The sequence below is a fragment of the Prosopis cineraria genome, unplaced genomic scaffold (genome assembly GCF_029017545.1).
Source record: "Prosopis cineraria cultivar Desert tree isolate PC_DT_omini unplaced genomic scaffold, ASM2901754v1 PC12, whole genome shotgun sequence".
Taxonomy (NCBI): domain Eukaryota; kingdom Viridiplantae; phylum Streptophyta; class Magnoliopsida; order Fabales; family Fabaceae; genus Prosopis; species Prosopis cineraria.
This window is the reverse complement of record NW_026555343.1, coordinates 8,756,434-8,778,401: the sequence shown is the minus strand read 5'-3', so window position 1 is coordinate 8,778,401 and position 21,968 is coordinate 8,756,434. Positions and strand designations below refer to the sequence as shown.

General features: G+C 32.2%; 2 protein-coding genes across 2 annotated transcripts; one reads left to right on the top strand and one right to left on the bottom strand.

Annotated features, from left to right (window-relative positions):
- Nucleotides 1-420: 420 nt before the first annotated feature.
- LOC129287745 (uncharacterized) lies at nucleotides 421-2,848 on the bottom strand. The gene is made up of 2 exons (XM_054923971.1): nucleotides 2,186-2,848; nucleotides 421-652 (listed from the first exon to the last, which is right to left on the bottom strand). The coding sequence occupies exon 1, from the start codon at nucleotides 2,813-2,815 to the stop codon at nucleotides 2,204-2,206; it is 612 nt and encodes a 203-aa protein (XP_054779946.1). The 5' UTR covers nucleotides 2,816-2,848; the 3' UTR covers nucleotides 421-652; nucleotides 2,186-2,203.
- Nucleotides 2,849-14,465: 11,617 nt separating this feature from the next.
- Nucleotides 14,466-21,858, top strand: LOC129289540 (phragmoplastin DRP1E-like). The gene is made up of 15 exons (XM_054926316.1): nucleotides 14,466-14,841; nucleotides 15,047-15,110; nucleotides 15,235-15,342; nucleotides 16,693-16,794; nucleotides 18,393-18,443; nucleotides 18,538-18,599; nucleotides 19,123-19,213; nucleotides 19,294-19,358; nucleotides 19,485-19,679; nucleotides 19,753-19,872; nucleotides 19,971-20,041; nucleotides 20,368-20,593; nucleotides 20,673-20,723; nucleotides 20,804-21,181; nucleotides 21,551-21,858. Exons 1-15 carry the CDS (start codon nucleotides 14,701-14,703, stop codon nucleotides 21,677-21,679), a joined length of 1,854 nt encoding a protein of 617 aa, XP_054782291.1. The 5' UTR covers nucleotides 14,466-14,700; the 3' UTR covers nucleotides 21,680-21,858.
- The last annotated feature ends 110 nt before the right edge of the window (nucleotides 21,859-21,968 follow it).

The window sequence follows — 21,968 nt, the reverse complement described above, 5'->3', positions numbered from 1 at the left end:
CTTCCTCCCTAAAGCCGGCAATTCGGACCAAGCTCAACAGGTCAGCCCAAAAAAAGTTAGAGCTGGACTTAGTTATATTGGCTTTTTTAAGGAGGTATAATACTTTAAATCCGATTTAAATAAGTCCAACCAGAATTGAGCCCAACTTAAATAAATCCAATATTTAAAATTATTGTTTTTTTGTGTATGTAGAGTAGGTAAATTTGGCCAAGCTTAACAGGAGGGTCGAACTTAGCTATATTAAATTTTTTAATAAGGCAAGATACTTTGAACCACATCTAAATAAGTCGGTCCAAATTAAACCCAACCCAAATTAAATTCGGCCTGTCTGAATTATCAGCTCTCTTCCTCCCTCTCGTCCCACTGAATCTTCTGGTGAACTAGGTCTGTGAATGACAGTCCTCAGCATTGGTGGTCAGGATCAACCTCGCTCTAACGTTCAATTTCAGACCTCCTCTGCTCAGCCACCTCCGTCTCCTCTTCTCCATTGCATCTAGCTGAAGCTTGATGACGATGACTCTTCCTTTTCCCAGAACTCCAGCTTCGTCTTCTTCTCTGCTTCATCTTCGATTTCTCCATATCTTCAATTTGTCTTCTTTTTCTGCTTCATCTTTGATTTATCTAGATGTTCGATTTTTCTTCATCTTTGATTCTACAAAATATACCAGTCACCTAGTCAAATTCTCGCGGAACAACTTCTTAGGGAAAACTCCGATGGTGGGGCAATCTATGGCACCCTTCACCTTCAATTCCGAAGATTAAGCTGGGGAAAGAGAGCGCAAGCGTGAATTCTGCGTTTGAAATTATTACACCTATCAAAGTGGACCGGGGCACCTCCAGATTTCTCTTTAGCCCCATGAATGTCATTAAAGTCACATACAAGTATCTAGGCTAGGTTCATTCTTCTGGTTAAAGCTTCAAGATCATCCAAAGGTCGTTTCACGAGTTTCAGTGAGGAATGGCATAAGCAAGAGAGAAGGAGAAAGGGATCTTGTTTTTGACAGTACACTTGGCAATTAATCTGGGTTGCAATTAATGGATGAGGGCATTTTAATCTTTTCATATTTTAAAAATTAATATTAAATAAAGATAATTTTTCAGTTTCCCAAGAAAGTATTAAATATATTTTTAAATTTTATATTCATATCAATTTTTATATGTATTTTCATTTTCACCAAATGATTTTCAATATATTAAATGGGGCATTAGTTCTTCAACCATGTAGGTTCCAAAGAATGAGTGATATGGATGAGCATATCTATTTTTTTCCTTGGATCTATGTTTAGGAGCAGCTTTAATTTGATTAAAATGAATCACTGTATATTAATAAGGAATAATGACAAAAAAATATTTAAAAATATACAATTGAAATTACGTATCATAAAATGTGATTATTATTTTATAATCCTTAAGACTTGCTTGTCAACTAACATTTTTAATGTGAAAATACTTTTTCACCTTTCTAAAAGAACTTATACAAAACAACTTGTAATTTATGATTCCATTCTAGTTATTTTATCCCAAAAAAAAAACAACTAGTTATTTCTAAAAACAAGTGACAACTGATTTTTAGTTATTGAATTTCATTGATAAAAAAATTTGCATAGAGCATGTTACAAAAAAAAAATTCATAAAGCAACTTGTAATATGTTGTTCTATTTTAGTCATTTTTTCTCAAAAAAAAAGTTATTTTTCAAATGAAAGTAGTAATAATTAATTTTTAATTATTGGACTTCATTGATAAAAATAGAAAAGAAAGAAAGAAACTTCCACCGAGCAACTTGTAATTTGCTATTTTATTCTAGTGATTTTTTAAAAGAAAGTAATAAATCAGAAAATTAAGGAGATGATTTTTTTTATCAGAATTAAAGAGATGATAAAAGAAAAAAGACATGCAAACCAAATAGTACTGCTTAAACTACATTCTTGTTTTTACTACTACCATCGTCGTTTATGGCTTAAACATGCAGAACCCAGAACATATACCACGTACGAACTTCCTTCTTTGGGCCTTAATTTCTCCTTCAAATCACATATTAAGTGATTGATTGATCAATCAATCAATCAATTAATTAATTAAGGTTTCTCTCTACGATCTAATCTCATGCATGCGTACGCGTATGGCGCCACATTAGAAATTAAGTGTACCGTTTTGCCTCCATATTAGAAATTAAGAAATCAATACCGCAAGGCATGACGCACGTCACGATGATCGATCTGTGACTGAGGTTAAAGGTCTTTCACTCTCTAACATTGCTTCTTCACCCTCCTGACAATCTAACTCGCCGGAAAACTCTTTACGACGGTCCACGGCCGCCTTGCGGTGATGGGTTCTTTGGCTTTGGCTGCTATTACTACCTCGGGACGATCCGTTCTCCACCACCACGACGGCTCCAAAATGCACGTGGCGTTCCCCTCCGGCTCCCTGATCCGGCGGGCCACCATTATTTTGGGAATGAGTGAAGGCGGACTCGTAGCTGCTGGCGGAAGGCCGGGCAACAGCGGCGGCATCTGACGATGGTGCAGCGGCAGATTTTGGCGTGCTGGAGGGTTTGTTGTTGTTGTTATCTTGAATGTTCCGGTCACCGCCGCCATCGACGATCATGGGTTTGAAGCATCGATAGAGATAAATGAGAAACCAAACGATCCACGGAATGGCTACGAGGACGAGGCCGAGAATGGCGAACCATGATTCAGGGTTGTGCGTAGATGGGAGGAAGATGTAGAGGCAGAGGAGGATTCCTCCGGTGGTGCTGCAGACGAAGAAGAAGAAGAAGATTATGTAGATTCTAACATCGTCTTTTCTATCTCCCATAGAAAGTGAAGAAGAAGAAGAAGAACATACGATGAGGGGAGAGATCGATGAATATGGACCTCTCTCTCTGGCTATTTTCTTTCGTCGGAGCTTTTCAAGGAAACCTTTGGACGGTAAGAGAAGATGACTCAAGTTGACGCAGTAAACGCGGGGTTGGTTTTTTATAGTTTAATAAATAATTATATTTTAAATATTATTTTTCATATTTTTTATTTTATTTTTAGTTTAAGCTTTGATTTTTGGTTTTCGTATTTTTCTGTTTAAAAATATTTTTAATACTTTAAGAAATATTTACTCCTGGCAACCTGCTCTTTTGTTGTTTGGTTTTGTTTTGCTTTGTTAGGATTTTGTGTATCTTTGAATTTCTTTTGGTCATATATAGCATATTTCAATTAAGATAAAAAAATTTAACTAACCAAGGTTAATCTAATTAATAAGAATTCAGTTCATAATCCATAAATTTATGAGTTTAAATCTTATTATCGATGCAAGAAACTTGTTGATAAAGGATTGTTAAGTAACTTGGGATGTGATTTTTGGATGTACATGCTGAGATATCTAGTGCGTGAAATGTAAATGTCTATTAAATGAAGAAGATGTTGAGAGAGGTTGCTCAAAAGAGACTATATTCTACCCATCCATTACTCTCTCTACGCCTTCGAGGCCTACTTGTCAATGGTTTAGGCCTGGAGATAATGGCTTGCAACTTGATATTGATGGCCCCTATAATGGAATCTAAATATGGAGGTGTGATCCGAGACAGGAATGTCAATTGGATTGCTGGAATTTTTCCTTCTGCCATTACAGGGATTATTGGTATAATTCAAGGTTTCAGTTTGTGTTGTCAAGTATTGAAATCTGATGTTAGTCAGCATCCGTTCATAGACATTGTTGGACAAGCCAGATTCTGCTTGTCTCTGTTTAGATTAGTTTCTTTGAATTTCTTGTATTATCTTTTAGCTCAGAGTGCTCTACAAATCTTGCCGGGAATTTTTGTGCTTTTGATCACTCACTCCCTTTATGTCAAGAGGTGATGGATGATAAAAAGAATAGGACTTTTGGTGTAACCTGATACTTTAATATACTCCTTGGATTATTGTACTCTTTTGTTTATTAAAAAAAAGAAAAAGGAATGACAAAGAAGTATCGCGAAATGGGATTATTATTGTGTAGTTCCTAATAAAGATCTGTCAAGCATATTGGTTTTTGGCAGAATGACAAATTTACCCCCAATTTAAAATTTGAAATGAAATATATATATATATATATATAGGAATGAAAGTATTAATTAACTACTTAAGAATAAAAAATGTCGACTTCTTTTGGTTAAATAACTAAAACCTGTTGGCAAATTATAAGTACATTTTTATCATTAGCAAAATGTAACATTTGGAGGAAGTGACTACTTAAGCATATTACGGAATTAATGACAACTTCTCTTAAGCAAATGACTAAAATCTAGCAAATTACAAATAAATCTTTCTGCCCATTTTATCAATAAATATGCAGTAATATGCAGTAGATGGAGAATAATGACTTTTTAAGAATGGGGAATGAATATTTTCTTAAACAAATAATGATTAAAACCTAATAACAAATTTGTTTAGCTTAATTCTGGAGTGTTGTAACACATCAATTTTTTTTAAAATAATTTAACTTAACCATAGTTGGGTTACAGCCACCCAACACATTTTTATATCAATAATTTCAAAATAAAATATTTTATAATTGGCTTCAACTCACATAATATAACATTTCAGATAAATTTTTACCTCCCACATGTCATTAGGCTAAATCACATTTGTCCATCCTTATACTCCCAACAAGTAAAATAAGTAATTTAGTCAATTTTCAACACAAGCCAGTTATTTGGCCTTATAATCATGCCATTTTAACCAATCCAAAGTAAACCACATATTAAAATTACAGTCATCCAAATTGTACCAAAATTAGAAATAGTTTGAAAGGCATGATTATATTTATATATTTATATAATTGACAATAAACAAAAAACCCTAATATTGGCAATATAAAACATAATAAATCATAAATCAAATACCCAAAAGAGACAGTGGATTTATGCCACTAAGCCTCTGGGACTCCTTCACATGTCACTCGTGGCTCTTCTCTTCAAAATTGTTAACCACATAATGAGATTAAAAAGTCTCAATAACCAAAGCGAATTTATGATAGTATATACTAACAGTTAAGTGTGTGTTTATTAAGTGAGAATTAAAAATAATATAATTCCAACAAATATAAGAAATAGTACAATACACACAAACAACCATCCTTATATCCTTCCATTAATCTCGAGCCGTAGCCCTCTGTAATAGCCAAGAAAAAAAAATTTATAATAATAATAATAATAATAAGTGTATATTTATAAGTTGGTGTTTAATAGTGGTTATATTAATTGAAAATATGTATAGTAAGGAGAAATATTGGCTCTCAAGTTCGAACCAATACTGAGGAGAAGTTTTTATTTCTTTTATCTATATAAAATTACCATCTTGCCCTCCTTCTCATTTGATAAATTTTCTTTCATTCTTCTTATCCGATCGGTACACATACACACAGAGAGAAAGTTCGAGACTGTGCAATATTATTCTCCAACCTTCTACCATAACCGACTATCTCTCCCCTCTTTACTTCTGGCTATCATCGGCGACGGAGAAGGTTCACCACTACTCAGTGATGGTTAGACGCTCCTTCACGCAGACAGACTCTGTTTTTCTTCTTTTTTTCTGGTCTGTTGTTTCCCTGTGCTGTTCACGTTCAAGCAGCTGTTAGAGTGAAGGACCAAGTCGTTAGAGCTAGAGGACTCTACTCGTAAGTTCTTCCTTTCCCAACTCAATCGTGAGCTTTGTGCTCTGCATTATTGTTACGTGCTCCCTGTTTCTGCGTTCTCCCTGTATGCTGTTCGGTCCGGGTGTTCTGAGCTGAAAAATCATGAAGCATCAAAACTAGAGTAGAGTTATTGTTGTAAGCTTGTATCGGTGCTGTGGAGTCAAGCTCCTTTCATTGCTATACATCGTGATAGTGTTCAGATTATATCTCCCCTGTTCAGCCAGCTGTTGCAATTTCTTCATCTTGGTTTTCTGTTGTGGTGAATCAAGGTGAGAAGGCTTCACGTTTAGGCTTCTTTTACCCTGTATATATGTGAACTGGTGATTAAAGTGGCAGAAAAGAATTTGGCTTCCCTGTGACTGTGTATGGCTGTATGTGGCTGAGAAAAAAAAAGGAATATATATATTATGCATGTCTTTTGTTACTGTTATGTCATGCTGTTATAGGAGGGAGAAGATTCAAATTTAAGTTGGAAGTTTGTTTAAAGACTTGCTAAATATATGTGTGTTAGTGTGGGTCATAATCCTACGAGCTAAATGGATTTGAATTGAATTGAATATGGTTAAAAAAATTTACCTCAAAAGTGGGAAATGTTGTAAGTATGAAGGATAATGTTTGGTGGGAGAAGTTTATAGTGTGCAAGCTATGGAATCATGAATGGATGGTTTAGCTAAAACAAATTGGTGGGGACTAGTGATGTTAACGATAACACTTGGACCAATTCTAAATATGATGGTGATTGATTTGGAATTATGTTTAAAAAAAATTTCATTTATTTATATATATATATATATTCTGTTAGGGTGCGAGGAAGAACGGGACCCTGACCAAAATTAAAGACAAGGAACATTTTGAGAATTTAAAGCTTCAACAAGTAAGTGAATAGTATTCCCTTTAATCTATTTTATTGGTATTTTTATTTTCAATAAAAAATTTCATTGAGATATTTTATTCTTGTGAATTACATTAGTATTGAAACTTTGTGATATCAATACGAGATGTTTAAAGAAAGGTATATGCATTTGTTTCCTCAGGGAATGTGTTTCAAAGAGTTATAGAATGAGTTGGTTTATTAAACTCTTGAAATCCTTGATTATATAGATAACGCAAGTTCGTATATTATTTTATGAAAGACTATTTTCAACAGGTCTTAAATTGAAATTTAAAGTGATGCATGCGAGTTTGGTATTGGAAACGCAGATTATATTTCAGAAATAATTATTTTTCTCGCATGTTTGAAACACGATTTTTGAGAGGACTCTAAACAGAACATTGCTGCTAACGGCAATTCCGTTAGCCCGTAGCGCGCTGTGGTTAAATACTAGCTAGTTTGTTTCGTGAATTTGATTCTCACGTTTGGTATTCGTGGGCTTCGTACCCGCATTTGATTCCGTGGCCTGAGCCGCGTTTGGTTACTTACCCTCGTGGACTGAGTGTCCACGTTTGTTTCGTAGCTACGGCTGCGTTTGGTTACTTACCCTCGTGGACTGGTGTGTCCACGTTTGTTTTCGTGGCATAAGCTGCGTTTGGTTATTTACCCTCGTGGACTGAGTGTCCACATTTGTAACCTGTTCTGTTGAGTTCTCAAAATTTTAAATGTTGATTAATATGTGTTTTTGAAATTTACTTAATTTTGACTAGTAATTTGTATCACTTTGAGTTATATGAGAGCAGATTGTTTTCTTGAAGCATGATAACATAAATTGCTTTCAGTTTACTTTTATTTTATAAATATGGTTATGACTTACATGTTTATAAATTTTGGTGGAATTGCTTTTAACTAGTTGACACCATTATTAGAGATTATTGATTAAAAATTTTAAGAATTTTCCTCATGGGAATGCTATTCACTGGAAAATTATTTTGGCATCAGATTTGCTAGCTGACGCTGATCCCACCATCAACCTCAAAAGGGCAACTAGCTACAGTGGGTGGACCTTTTTGATTGGTATTGTTGCTTTAATGTAAATATATGATTTGTATGTCGTTTTGATTTGAAAGAAAGGGTAGATGCTCCACATAGGTTGTTGATAAATCTTATTTTTGGTCTGCATATTGGTTGATGGCTGGAAGGAGCTATGCTCCTGAATTATACTGGTATTTGTAAAAGAAATTTTTGTTGTAGAGTTTTTGGGAGATCCTAGTTACAGGGGAGGTTCTGTCGAAATTTCTAAAAAAAAAAAACGTTGACACTTTCTTATGATAATGAATTTAAAGAAGTTATTTTAATTCTCATATGATTTGATTGAATTTTGTTCTTTTCTAAAAAAAATGGAATAAATATTCACATGGAGGCTTACGGGAATGTGAGAGTGGTTCACACCCGTGCCGGTCACCCTCTGTTTTTGGGGTGTGACACCCTCACTCGGTACTAAATTACCCGACCAAAGGTAGATTAGCCCGAACCCTTATAAGCCACCTATTGAGTTCCAATAGGGGCGTACCACATGGTACATAAATACAACAACAATAGCAAGTCTCCCAACACCTCCCACAATAATCAAACAAATTCATAATAATATTGCACAATTATACAATATTACAAAATTCATAATTTTCTCAATAATCACCCAATTAACATGAAGTAACATTAATCACAAATTAAAAGCATGGTTACCTCGTGGCTTTTTCAGTAAACTATTCCTTATAATTTCTCTCCCACTACAATCTTCACTAATAATACAATCTACAAATAACATATTATTTATAAATATTAGTTTTAATTTTTGAAACTAATAAAATAATTCTAATAATAGAATTAAAAATATAACATAATTCCTAATCTCAATCTTAATACAAATCTAGAGTTAATACTATTAAGTAAAATTTTTAACTCCTCTTTTAATTATCAATAAACATTAATAATCTAAAAATCAACTTCTAAACTAATTTCTATTATCAAAATTTTCTTTTTATTTTATAAATTTGCACCTAAAATATCCAAAATTAAAAATTAAATCTCTAGCTTAGAATCATAATCCTATAGCCATAATAATTCATTTCTCATCCCAAATAATCATCTAAACCTCAATAAATCAACATATATTTTCAGATCTAGTTTAGAATTTGATCCATAAGCCACAAATTCAAAGATCATCAATAAATTTATACTCTAGAATATTTATTATACTACTAACAACCTCATAAATCATATTTATTCAACATAAATTCATTCCTCTTTCAGATCCTAAATTTTCTACTACCACAAAATTAGAAACCAAAGAGGAAGGATGACTAAGAAAAATTTTTAGAATACTTATTTAGTCTTGAAAAGCTTAAAATTACACCCTAAATATCCTATTAAAAACTCTTACCTTAAAAACTTAGATCTGTCGCACTGGCAACTCACGCTCACTCCGCCTCAGCTCGCGCACGAAGGAATGAATGAAGAAACGAAGGAAACAGGTGAGTTTTTATAAAAATTCAGTGGGTTCTACATTTTTTTTTATTTTTTCTTTTCTCTCTCCCCTTTTTTTATTATTATTACATACATAATGATTGCACCGAAAGCCATCTCATTTTCTTCTTTCTTTCCTTCCTCTTTCTCATACCTTTTCTTCTCTTTTTTTTATAATAATAATAATAATTTAATATTTTTTTAATAAATAAATTTTAAATTAATTTTTTTAATTTAGAATTATATCTTAAGTTAGATTTAATAATCATCTTCTACTAATTTGCTTACCTCTAAATATTTTTTTTAATTTTTATTAATCTAAATTAACTATTAAAATTTAAATTCGGATGTTACAAGCGTCGTGCTCCTTGTGTGAACTAGGCATGCCAGAGGAGCCCTGTCCTTATTGTGTTTCAAAGTCAATGACTATGGGGATCAATTGAGAATTATTGGAAGAAAGATACATGTGATATAGAATGTCATAGTCGTATGTCATTGGGACATTATTGTCATTCAAGTTTGAGAGGTGCTATAGAAAGGACTTTTAGGGTGCGGAAGAATATGTTTGCAATTCTACTAAATATATGCCCAAATTAAGTTATAAAACACAAGTTGAAATAGATTGTGCAACAATGACAATACATAACTTTATTAGAAAAAAAATCAATTGCTAATCTAATGCGCAATTCATATGAACTAGAGATGAAAGTGTAGATGACCATGAGTAGGTATGGATATTGGTAAAATATTCATGTCAAATCTACCTAGATCACAAGACAGATGCATTGTGTCTGTGATATAATTAGAGACCAAATTATAGATCATATGAATTGAATAATTTGAAATTTATGAGTTTATTTTAGCTATTCATAATTGAATATTTTGAATTTTTGAATTTTATCTTTTAAAAATTATTTTTTTAATTTATCAATGCATTTTATATTTGTAATATGTTCCCTTAGTTCAAAAATATAAGACATTTTTTAAAAAATTAGATGTTAAAAAATGTAAGGCATTTTTGATCTTTTAAGATGTAATCATTACCTTTTTTTAAAAGTATCCCTATTGATAATAATTTTATATTTATTGTAGAGTATTTAATAGGGTAAATATGAAAAGATAGAGTTATTTTAAAAGTAGGTAATAATTTTATTGAGGGTGAGATTCAGTTAAAAATGCTTTATATTTTTAAATAGAGGGAATACTTTGTAAAACAAATGTAATTTTAAGTTTAATATTTTTTCTTAAAAATATCAAATTAGTAACAAAAAAATATACAAGAAAACTTATGTCTATTTTTGTTATCATATATGTCAACGAGCTTTTAAATCAAGTTATACAAATAAATTTTATTTTGTCCAACTAACTTTTTAAAAATAATATCTAAATATAGATCACATTTGAATCATGTACAATCTTAATTGATTCCTAACTTCAACTATGAATTTTTTAATTCAAATACACCTTCAAATTGACACAGTAAATGAGAGTTTGGTTTATTAATTATATTATAGTTTTTCAAAAGAAAAAAATTAATCATTAAGTTGTTGTAAATTTAACTCAGTTATAATTTAGTTTGTAAATTTTGACTTGTTGTAATATGGTCTTTATAGTTTTAATTAAATTGCAACTTATTTCTTAAATGTTGACTCAATGTAACTCAATCTCTATAGTTTTAACCATTTAAAATGTTATTCCTATATTTTAGAAAATAAAATTATAAAGATTAAAATTATTTTAAAATTTATGGACTAATATTTTAAATTACTAAAGCTTTTAATCTTTATAAGGATTAATATAAAGATCAAAATTATTTTTTGTAATTTTATAAACATTAAACTTTCTTTATAAAATAGTATTTTTTCATTTTTTTTAAAACTTTTTAAGACAAATATTTACTCTTTCAACCTGCTTTTTGTTGTTTGGTTTTGTTTTGCTTCGTTCTGGACTTTATGTATCCTTCAATTTCTTTCATTACTAATGTAATATACAGCATATTTCAAGCTAGCAGTGCCATGTGTTGTATACATTTAAATTTTTTGCTGGCTTAGTTGTTGGCCAATTTTTTTTTTTTTTTGGTCAGCTTTGCAAGCATTTCCATGCAAACGGTAAAAGGACAGATAAATAATGTCATGTGAATTGATTTAGCTTTAAAATGGTATATTGATTTTTTAAGGATTAAATGGGAAAAATATGTTAAAACTTTTTCTTAAGTAGTGCCGGGTATTTTAAACTTTTTTGAAGTATTTTTGCTTTGAAAGTTTAAAAAATAGAGCATTTTTTCCCATCATTAAAAATTTCTACCATTAACTATTAACTAAAATTTGACCAGGATATTTATAATTTTACCCTCCTTTATTTTTACATTTTTTTGTCTTTGTTTTCATTTGTTGGAAAAAAAAAGTTAAAGAATTCATTGCAAATTTAGAGACTACATATAGAAGGAAAGAGGAAAAAATACAAAAATATCTTATGTCAAACTTGAGTTTAATGATCAATGTTAATGATTTTTAACAGTGGGATAAAAATACTCTTTTTTAAAAAAACTTTTGAAGAAAAAATACTTTAAAAAAAGTTTAAAATGTCAAGTGTTTTTAGAGAAAATATTCTAGGGAATTTTGCCCTTAATCCATTTTTTGAAGATCTTTGTTCCCCATCATGGAGAAGGGTTAGGTGGGTTAAAAATTTACTTAAAATAATAAATATAATTGATATTAAATAATGTTACATTAGGACGTTATAATAAACCAATTATTTATGTTGTAAATAATGATTATGACTTAATTTATATATCTATGGAGTAAAAATTTTACCCTTCGTTGGGTCACTATTATTAATAAAACATTCCTAATTCTAAAAAAAATAATTATTATTGATGTTAATTAAACCCATGCCGTGTATCAAAAATTTGAGAAATAATCTGCATGATTTATAGTTAAAACTTAAAGTTTTTATATTGCATATGCAGACGTGTATTCTTAATACTTGCATATCAGTAATTTGCTTTATTTGACTTTGCTAATGAGAAACTCATCGTGTATAAAAAAGTGGGAACTTGATAAATTTGTCCCTAATGGCTTGTATTTCTCTCAGTCAGGTCCCTATTCGATATAAACTGAAAACCTAGAAACCAAAACTGTAATTTGGGCTGTTTGTGTATTTCATCCTAAAACTCTACAAAATCTGCTAAACCATACAACTAAGTTAACTTGTTCCAGCCAGTCTGGGTGCGGAGTCAACGAAATGCTGAGATGATAAACATCTTACTTATTTAGATTTTAGAACATGAAGTGAATATTGTATGAACCAAAAAATTATCTTAGTTGTCGTATAAATTCTTTCTAAAATTTCATCCATATTGTGTTTAAGTGAAATTTGATTCAATGTCCAACATGTTGTTGTTTTTTCTTGGCACTTATTTTTTATACAAATCAACATAATTTTAACAACTCAACACAAAATAACAATGTTTATGGATATATAATTAGCTATCGTTAAGTTCTAATGATCATGTTAATAATTAATACCCTCTAATAATCAATACCTATATTAGTTACAAATTCTAAAATCCGTTTGTTTTAGTTTATTTCATAACAAAAATCACTTATTTTTTGAGAAAAATATATTTTGTGAGTTTTTGTTATGTTGATGAAAAAAAAATTTTTTTGTTAGTTTTTATTATGTTTTCCCATGTTTATTTAAATTTTTAAAAATAATCAGAATCCTAAAAAAATATCTTTAATTATTTTAAAAAATTATTTTGAGTAGTTTTTAAAAATAATTTGATATGATAGATGAAAGAGAGTGCTTTAAAAAGGCAAAATATATAAATATATTATAAGATTTTAAAATAATATAATAATAAATTATTTTTATAAAATAAAAATAAAAAATATATTGTAAAATTTAAAAATAATTAACTAATAATCACTTTATTATTATTATCATCAATTATAAAATAATATCTACTTTTTATAAAATCTCTATAAAATAACTTTTTTTTATAAATTTTTAAACTACCTAAAAATCATTTATTTATGAACTTTAATTAAATGGTCTGCAACATGGACAAGGTAAGTTTTTAAGAGGTGATTATGAGTCAATATAATTATGCTATCTTAGCTTCCACATGTTTGCCACAACATTAGCATCATTAATGGCACGTGTGCATTGTAGGAGTATTTTTGTAAATTGATTAATAACCTAAAGTACAAAAGAAAGGGACTGACTTAAAATTGACTACAAACCATGGAGATTAATTGATGAATTTGCCCCAGAATAACTTAAGGGTGTATTTGAATTTCAATTAAAAAATTGATTATTAAAAAATTAATTATTAAAACGTGATGATGTTTGGATAAATTTTTAAAAATTAATTTTGATAAATTGAATATGTTTGAATGATTTTTTAAAAATTAATTTTGAATGTGCAAATAAATGATATAAAGAAAAGGAGCCAAATGGAATTTTGCAAATGGAAGAAATTTCAGCTTCTCTAAAATAGAGTTTCTTAAATCAAATGAAATTTTATAAAATGAAGGTGTTTGGATAAACTTTTACAAAATCATAATTTTAATCTTAAAATTAATTTTCAATAGGTATCCAAACAGGTCCTAAGATAGGAATACATGGATTTGGCTCAAGGTGTGGAACAGCGTCTGCTTAACGGGCGGTTTCATATCTTCTCACCGACTAGTATTCTACAGTCAGAATCAGAGCCGCCAGAAATATTATTATGGGTCCGTTTGGATTTCAGTTCGGTATAATAGATTATGAAAATAATTGATTAAGTAGTAGATTTTAATTATAATTGATTATATTATGATGCAATCTGTTTGGATACTGTTTTTCTAAAATTGATTTTAACAGAATTGAAGTTGTTTGAATAATTTAATCAGAATTAATTTTTAACTATATAAATTATTATATAATTTAATTTTTAAATATCAAATATTAATTTTTTGAATATACAAAGTTTAAATTTTATTAAGAAAAAAAAAGGGAAAAGAAGAGAGTTTAATTTTATTTTTATTAAATTATGTGCTTTTTTTTTAATTTTTTTTTGGGCCTTTCTTTATAATTTTTTCTAATATTTTTGATAAATTTTTTGCGAAAAGCTGGTGGAAGGAGCTTAACAAAAAACGTGCGTTTTGTGTTTTTAATTGATTTCTGTATTTTTCTGTTGTTTGGATATTTTGTTCAAAAAATCAATTCTGGAATTAAAAACGCGCGTTTCTCCTCAATCCAAACACACGCTATATCATGGACTTGTGGTCCCACTGACGCGAGGCGATTGCTAATGACAGACACCACTTCTTCCAATTTCAAAATTTGAAATTTCAAAGCAACTTTTCTCATATCTACAAATCAAAAAGGTAAGCCAAAAGCCAAACCAATACCCATCACAACAACGGTGCACTCCCCCACACGCACTCTCTGTCTCTCTCTCGCAACGGCAGATTTTTCCCCTTCGGTAATTTTGAAGTCGTATATTCTTTTTCTCGAGAATTAGCGTTCGTTTGACGGTTTGAGGATATAATTCTTCTTCTGGTTCTTCTTCTTCCCCCTTTGAGCTGGTCCCGGAAGCTTAGGTTTTCTGAGGCCCCAGAGAGAGCTTGAGCTAGCTAGAACGTTCAAGATGACGACCATGGAGAGCTTGATTGGGTTGGTGAATCGTATCCAGAGGGCTTGTACTGTTCTCGGTGACTATGGAGGTGGTGACAACGCGTTTTCTTCTCTCTGGGAAGCCCTTCCTTCCGTTGCTGTCGTCGGTGGTCAGGTCTGTTAATATCATATCCTACCGTCGTTCAAGTATTTTTTTTCACCAGTTGGAGGTTATGATGTGAAAAATTTGGGTTGGAGAAAGAAAATTAGATGATCAAAGTCGTGTCGTTTTCAATTCTGTTGGCCCCCGCCCCCAATTTGTGTTGTCTCGGTTCTTAATTTTCCTTTTTCTGTTTTGTTTTCTTCTAAACGTGGAACAGAGTTCCGGGAAGTCTTCCGTTTTGGAGAGTATTGTTGGTCGTGACTTTCTTCCCAGAGGGTCAGGTTTGGTTTTCCCTCTCTCTTCTTTTTCATTTCTTAATTCTACTGTGGTTTACTAAGTTCTTATTTCTTCTCAATTCGATGGAGGTTCCTTTCTTGCCTTACGATGGTCTTGTGTGAACTGTAGGGATTGTGACTAGACGTCCTTTGGTGCTGCAGCTTCATAAAACGGATGAAGGATCGCAAGAATATGCCGAATTCCTTCACTTGCCTAGGAGAAAGTTCACCGACTTTTGTACGTGTTCTTCATTCTTTGTTCTTCTCGCTTTCGCATTCATGATAATCATCGAGCTGATCTCACCCCTTTTAATGCTGTGTTGCTTTGATTTAAGTTTAATATAATCTTATATTGTAATGCGCATGCATATTCATTACTTATAGAGGGGGCCTTTTCCCCCTTCTCTGTTTTAGCTTTCTTATAACAGAGTTATAACCCTGTTTGCATTTCCTGTTCTGCAGACGATAGATTTGATTATATTTCATCTCTCCTGTAAGAAAATGTTATATTAGTACTACGAATATTTGTATACTTGACTATCAACCACATTGCGATACATAATGCCCCTTAACTTTCTTATGTTTATGATTATGTTACCCATGCTTTTATGAAATTGAACTTTGTGATAAAATTGAGTTGGGGATGTCCATCACACTTTTAGGCTGGCTCATAAATTCACTGAGCAACTTTGTTTGTGAACCTGTCCTTTCTGTCATGTGACATATGGCATTTTATTTTATAATAAACAATTTGTGGGAGCTTATACAGGTTGGTTCTGTGTGGTTGACCAAGTATGTTGGTTCAAAATTTTCCCAATAAATTCATTTAGTAAACTGGTTAATTTTTATTTTAATTTTTTTGTCCAGATTAACAGCAACTTAGGGACGAGAAGCATTCTATAACTTTGATTATTGTTTGTATGGAGCTCCCTTCAAAAAAAAAAAAAACAAAACAAAAAAATGTATGCTCTGGGCTGTGAGATTTCTAATATGAAGCCTATCCTTGCCTTGCTTCACCCTCGAGTTTTGTAATGAGTTATACACCTGCATTATCTTCCTCTTTCTGGTTCTGATGAAGTTGCATGTCCATTTAAGTTGGTTGTAAATTTTTATGCTGGTGCATCGGGCACATATGTGCATGTTTTGGCTCTGCCAACGTTAGTTACTGGAGTTTCATTTTTTCCCCTGTAACTATATTTTTCCATGCGATTCACATTAGAAATATTGGCTTTGAAGTTTTTCAAATATTATACTCATGAAATGCGTAGAGAAAGATTGAACAAATAAAAAGGTTGCATGGAGCTTGAGAGAAGTTGCATGGTTCATAGCTTTTGAATAGTGTGGCTGTCTATTGATTTCTTATTTGATGTTGATTGATTGGTTGGTTGATGAATTGTATGAGATTTAGTCATTATATATTAACTCATCATTTGTTAGCTTAAATTCATCATGTCATCACATTGGTGCTCACTACTCAACTTATAGGAGCAGTGTCACAATAGCTTTTGTGCAATTGATTTTCATATTTTCTCGTTATTGAAGATACAAATGGTGCTGACACTGATGTATATTTTATGATTTGGTGCAGCCCTGGTTCGCCAGGAAATTCAAGATGAAACTGATAGAGTCACAGGAAAGAACAAACAAATATCTCCTATTCCAATTCATCTTAGCATCTATTCTCCAAATGGTGAGCTTCAAATTTCATTGTCTCAAATTTTCTTGTAGACAACTAGCTGTTATCTGATGTGTCCAATGTTGTAGTAGTTTAGAAAAGAGAGCCCTATTACCTTTTATATTTTTTTGTATGCATGTTCTTTCTTTTTCTTTTTAAAATAAATTTTTGGCCTTAGGAAAATGATTATTGAGTGGATTGATATAAGAATACGGAACATGATACCAGACCAAAATTGAACCGAGCAAGAATTGCTAAACAAACTTCTCAGTACAGTATGTGACGTATCTTCTTGCAAAGTCTAAGATAGAAGGTCCTTAAAGAAACTGTTGGCTGAACTTCATATGGAAGCCTACATTTGCATTATGCAAAGTTGCATCGGAAAAAATCATTACATTTCATTCCATCTTAAGACATCATTTGTCCTGCTTTCCTCTGCCTAGACGATGTGCAATATGTTGAAAGAAATCCTCCTAATCTGCTCATAGAAACCCTAGGTTTTTAGAAAATTCCCAAGAGCCTTCTCCACATGATTCTAGCCACCTGACATAGAAACACCTCCTACTTTAAAAGCTTATATGAGACATTTGTTGCTCAGAAGGAGCTAATGCATTATGGGTTCCTGCATTCATTACTGATGACAAATCATTGGTATTAATTAAAATTAATTAGTTCTTGGAATAATGAAAGGCATTACTAGAAGACCCAGAAGTAAAGTGAGCAGAATAAAAGCAATATAAATATCTGAATTTTCCTATAATTATGATTCCTAAAACATGCAAAATCCGTCAAAATTGTAAAACCTGTGGATTGGGGAATAATGCAGAGAATTAATACAAAATAATATGGGAAAGCCTCAATTAACAAATTTCACCAGTCCATAATTTTTGAATCCATACTCATGTGAGGTGTTTGCTGACCCTCAATCAAACCAGGGGGAGAAAAGGACAGTACCTTCTGTTTTGAGTTACCAATTACAAGAGTGACTGGAACTGATTGCCAGTTTAGAATCCTACTCAGAGCCTCCTAACTAAAAATCAACGAATATAGTGCTTATTCTGAATGTATAATGCCCAGTGTTGTTACTGATCTCAGAATTAAGCCTTTGCAGGGTTTCAAATAATAGTTTTCCAAATGTTCCTTGATGTTTGCTTTCTTTCCTTCTTCTGTTCTCTTACCTATTATCCTAGAGAAGCCTTTGCAGGCTTCCGCAAATGCTAGTTCACAAGTGCTTTGTTTCCTTTTCCATCAAAAAGCATTGGCACCTCTAGTGTGTGCTCCCTTATTTTTTTAAGTTGGTGCACCATTTAACTTCTTTGCAGTTGAACTTATGACTAGGAATTTTCCCCCCTTTAAATTTGCTGTATATTAGGTCATAAGAACGACAGTTGTCTGTGGTTTTATTTTGTTTATAATTAATAACTTAATTTTCTTATTTACACTTTTTTCCTTTTAATAATTATCTAATTATCTAAGCATGTAGCAATTTATAGTCTTTCAAGTATATTTTATGGCTTAAAATAAGAGTAGTCTTTCTATGTTTTTTATTTTTATATGCATAAATTTTAGCGCAAACTTCTAATTTTTTGTCTTTCTCCTATTTATTTGAACAGTTGTCAACCTAACCTTGATTGATTTACCGGGTTTGACCAAAGTTGCTATAGGTATGTTATGAATTTAATTTCTGATCATACATTAATTGTTAGGATGAAAGATATTCGTTATCTTGTATTTAGCAGTTACATTTGTTATTTTCAGAAGGACAGCCTGAGACTATTGTTCAAGACATTGAAATGATGGTTCGATCTTATGTTGAGAAGGTAAAAGGACAATATCCTTGTGCTGTGAACATTAGTGACCTATCTGATAACGACACTGTAGTTGCATTCTCTTTGCCTCATTCTTATCAAATAAATTATAGAAATTTGAATGCAAGGATCTTCTACATTCGGCCAATTCCAGTTATGTTTTTTTAAGCAATTAGATAAGGAATAATGTGTTTTAGAGTTAACATGAACGGCTAATGTAAGTAAATTAATTAATTGGGAAATAATAGTATGCTTCTTATTTTCATATTTGCTTTCGTTCAAAAGACTTGGGAGAAGTTTATTGGTGATTCTGTGATGTTTTGATTGCTCTTACTTCTTAAGTTGGGCTTGCACCCGCAGTTGGGGTTAACATTGTATGCTACCAATTATAATACAACATCCCTTTATGTTTCTCTGGTTGGTGTGTACTACTTGTTTACCTTGTTCGACCATTTTAAATGATAAATTGGTTTGCTAGTGTTGCTCTTGGTTTGCAACTTTGCACATTAGTGTGATAGTTTTATTCTTTTTGCAGCCTAATTGCATTATACTAGCAATATCTCCAGCCAACCAAGACATAGCAACGTCTGATGCTATTAAACTTTCCAGGGAAGTGGATCCCACAGGTATTTTTCCTTCTCTTGTTCACATATGGCCTTTACTTGTGTCGCTGTCTGTCACTGAGAACTTTATGGTACTTTGCTAGGTGAACGTACATTTGGGGTGTTGACAAAATTGGACCTAATGGATAAAGGAACCAATGCATTGGAAGTAATCTCTCTCTTTCTCTCTTAACGTTTTCTTCCCTTAATGATTTATATCCTGTACATGTTTTAGTTAGAAGCATGCCTCTCATCGTATAGTTGCTTAGTCCTATATTGCATTTATTTCTTCAAGGTCCTAGAAGGAAGATCTTACCGCTTGCAGCATCCTTGGGTTGGTATTGTGAATCGATCCCAAGCTGATATCAATAAAAATGTTGATATGATTGTGGCTAGACGCAAGGAGCGTGAGTACTTTGCCACCAGTGCTGACTATGGGCACTTAGCCAATAAAATGGGTTCAGAGTACCTTGCAAAACTTCTATCACAGGTTGGCCTTTGCAGAAAATATCCTTTTCTTTTCTTTAAAAAGAGTATTATTTTAATTATGAGCTTCTTTGTAGCACTTGGAGTCAGTAATCAGGGCACGGATACCTAGTATAACATCTTTGATAAACAAAACCATTGACGAACTTGACTCAGAGATGGATCATCTTGGGAGACCTATTGCTTCTGATGCTGGGGTGAGCAGTTTCCTTTTGTTATGATTGAAAAGTATACAATTCCTTTTTAAAAATGTATTTTCCTTTGAATTTTTATTCAAGCACAACTTTTGTTTTAGGCTCAATTATACACCATACTGGAACTTTGCCGAGCATTTGATCGGATATTCAAGGAGCATTTAGACGGCGGGTAATATATGAACTTTGTTTTCTTTTACACTTCTACTTGGATATTGCTTACTAAATATTGTTTGATTTTTTGGGATTCTATTTTAAGGTTGTAATTTAACTATTTCTACCGCTGCTTTTTATCCCTCTAATAAGTAAATTCATTTGAGCATGTTAGTTGAGGGATAAGCATGCTAGCATTGAACTTGTTCTATTCTAGAAAACCACTCTATACAGCTATATACGACTATGTGAATTAGTAGTGTACTTTATTCATTTTGAAATGGTTATTTTGAAGTCAATCAGTCTCCTTGGTTACTTAATGTGCTTCTCCTTTAATCATCTTAGGCGACCAGGAGGAGATAGGATATATAATGTCTTTGACAATCAGCTGCCTGCTGCTTTACGGAAGCTCCCATTTGACCGGCATCTTTCTATTCAGAATGTAAGGAGAGTGGTATCAGAGGCTGATGGTTATCAGCCTCACTTAATTGCCCCAGAGCAAGGTTATCGGCGCTTGATTGAGGGGTCTCTTAATTACTTTAGAGGCCCGGCTGAAGCTTCAGTTGATGCTGTAAGCAGTCCTGGTTGTAATTTTTGTCTCGTGGCCATTAATAAAAGACTGATGCTTTCTCCCTATATTTTTGATGCAGGTTCACTTTGTCTTGAAAGAACTTGTGAGAAAATCAATGGCTGAAACCCAGGTAAATATTAGGTATTACTTTTTTCGCCAAGCTAAAACAATCTATAATAATACTAATACTTTTGGGATAATTTAAAACAGGAACTGAAGCGTTTTCCAACTCTCCAAGCTGAAATAGCTGCTGCTGCAAATGAGGCGTTAGAAAGGTTCCGTGAGGAGAGTAAGAAGTGTACTATTCGGCTTGTTGACATGGAAGCTTCTTACCTTACTGTAGATTTCTTCCGGAGACTTCCACAAGATATTGAGAAAATTGGAAATGGAAATACTGCTCCTCCACCAACTGTGGATCGTTATTCAGAGGGCCACTTCAGGAGGATTGCTTCAAACGTGTCATCCTACATAGGTTTGGTGGCAGATACTCTCAGGAACACCATTCCTAAGGCTGTTGTTTATTGTCAGGTCAGAGAAGCAAAGCATTCGTTGCTAAACCATTTCTATGTGCAAATAGGGAAGAAAGAGGTACTCTCTCCCTCTCTCTCCCCAACCTTCCCTCCTATTTATTTACCTATCTGTTAATATTGTGTGTGGTTTGACATATTGGTAACTAAGACACAACTGAACCAGTGGGAAATTTCTAGCAAGGGTTGAGACAGTTATGCAAGAGCAGAAAATTACGAAGTACATTTTTTTTTCCTTTCTTTACATATTCTTGGGGATTGAATCCCAAGTATGAGATTGGCTTTGTTTTTTTTGGCTGTCTTCTGTGCAATATTGGTTCTGGCTGACCAAGCTGAATTTCCATACTGTTTTTCCCCTTCTCTCCTGAATGACAAACCAAACCAAACCAAACCAAACCAAACCATACTAATCAATGGGATGTATTTTCAGGGTAAGCAGCTATTAGAATTGTTAGACGAAGACCCTGCATTAATGGAGAGGAGACAACAATGTTTTAAAAGGCTTGAACTGTACAAAGCAGCGAGAGATGAAATTGATTCTGTTTCATGGGCACGATGAGCTTGGTGCCTTTTATCTTTAATCTCCTTGTATTATAGCTTAATAGAGATTCATTACGTTATTTTATATTCTTACTTTAGTAATTGTTTAGTGATTTTGTTTTTTATATTATTAATTGTAGGATACTGTTGGTCTTATTTGGAGGTTGATTGTATGTAAATCTATGGAAACCTTTTCTACGGTGATTTTTCTGTATAATTTTTCATTTTGTACCCTCAAAGTCGCTGCGTGTCACCTGTAACTGGCACTCTGGTTTCTCGTTCTTTTGGTCAAAATTTTGGCTGCTTTA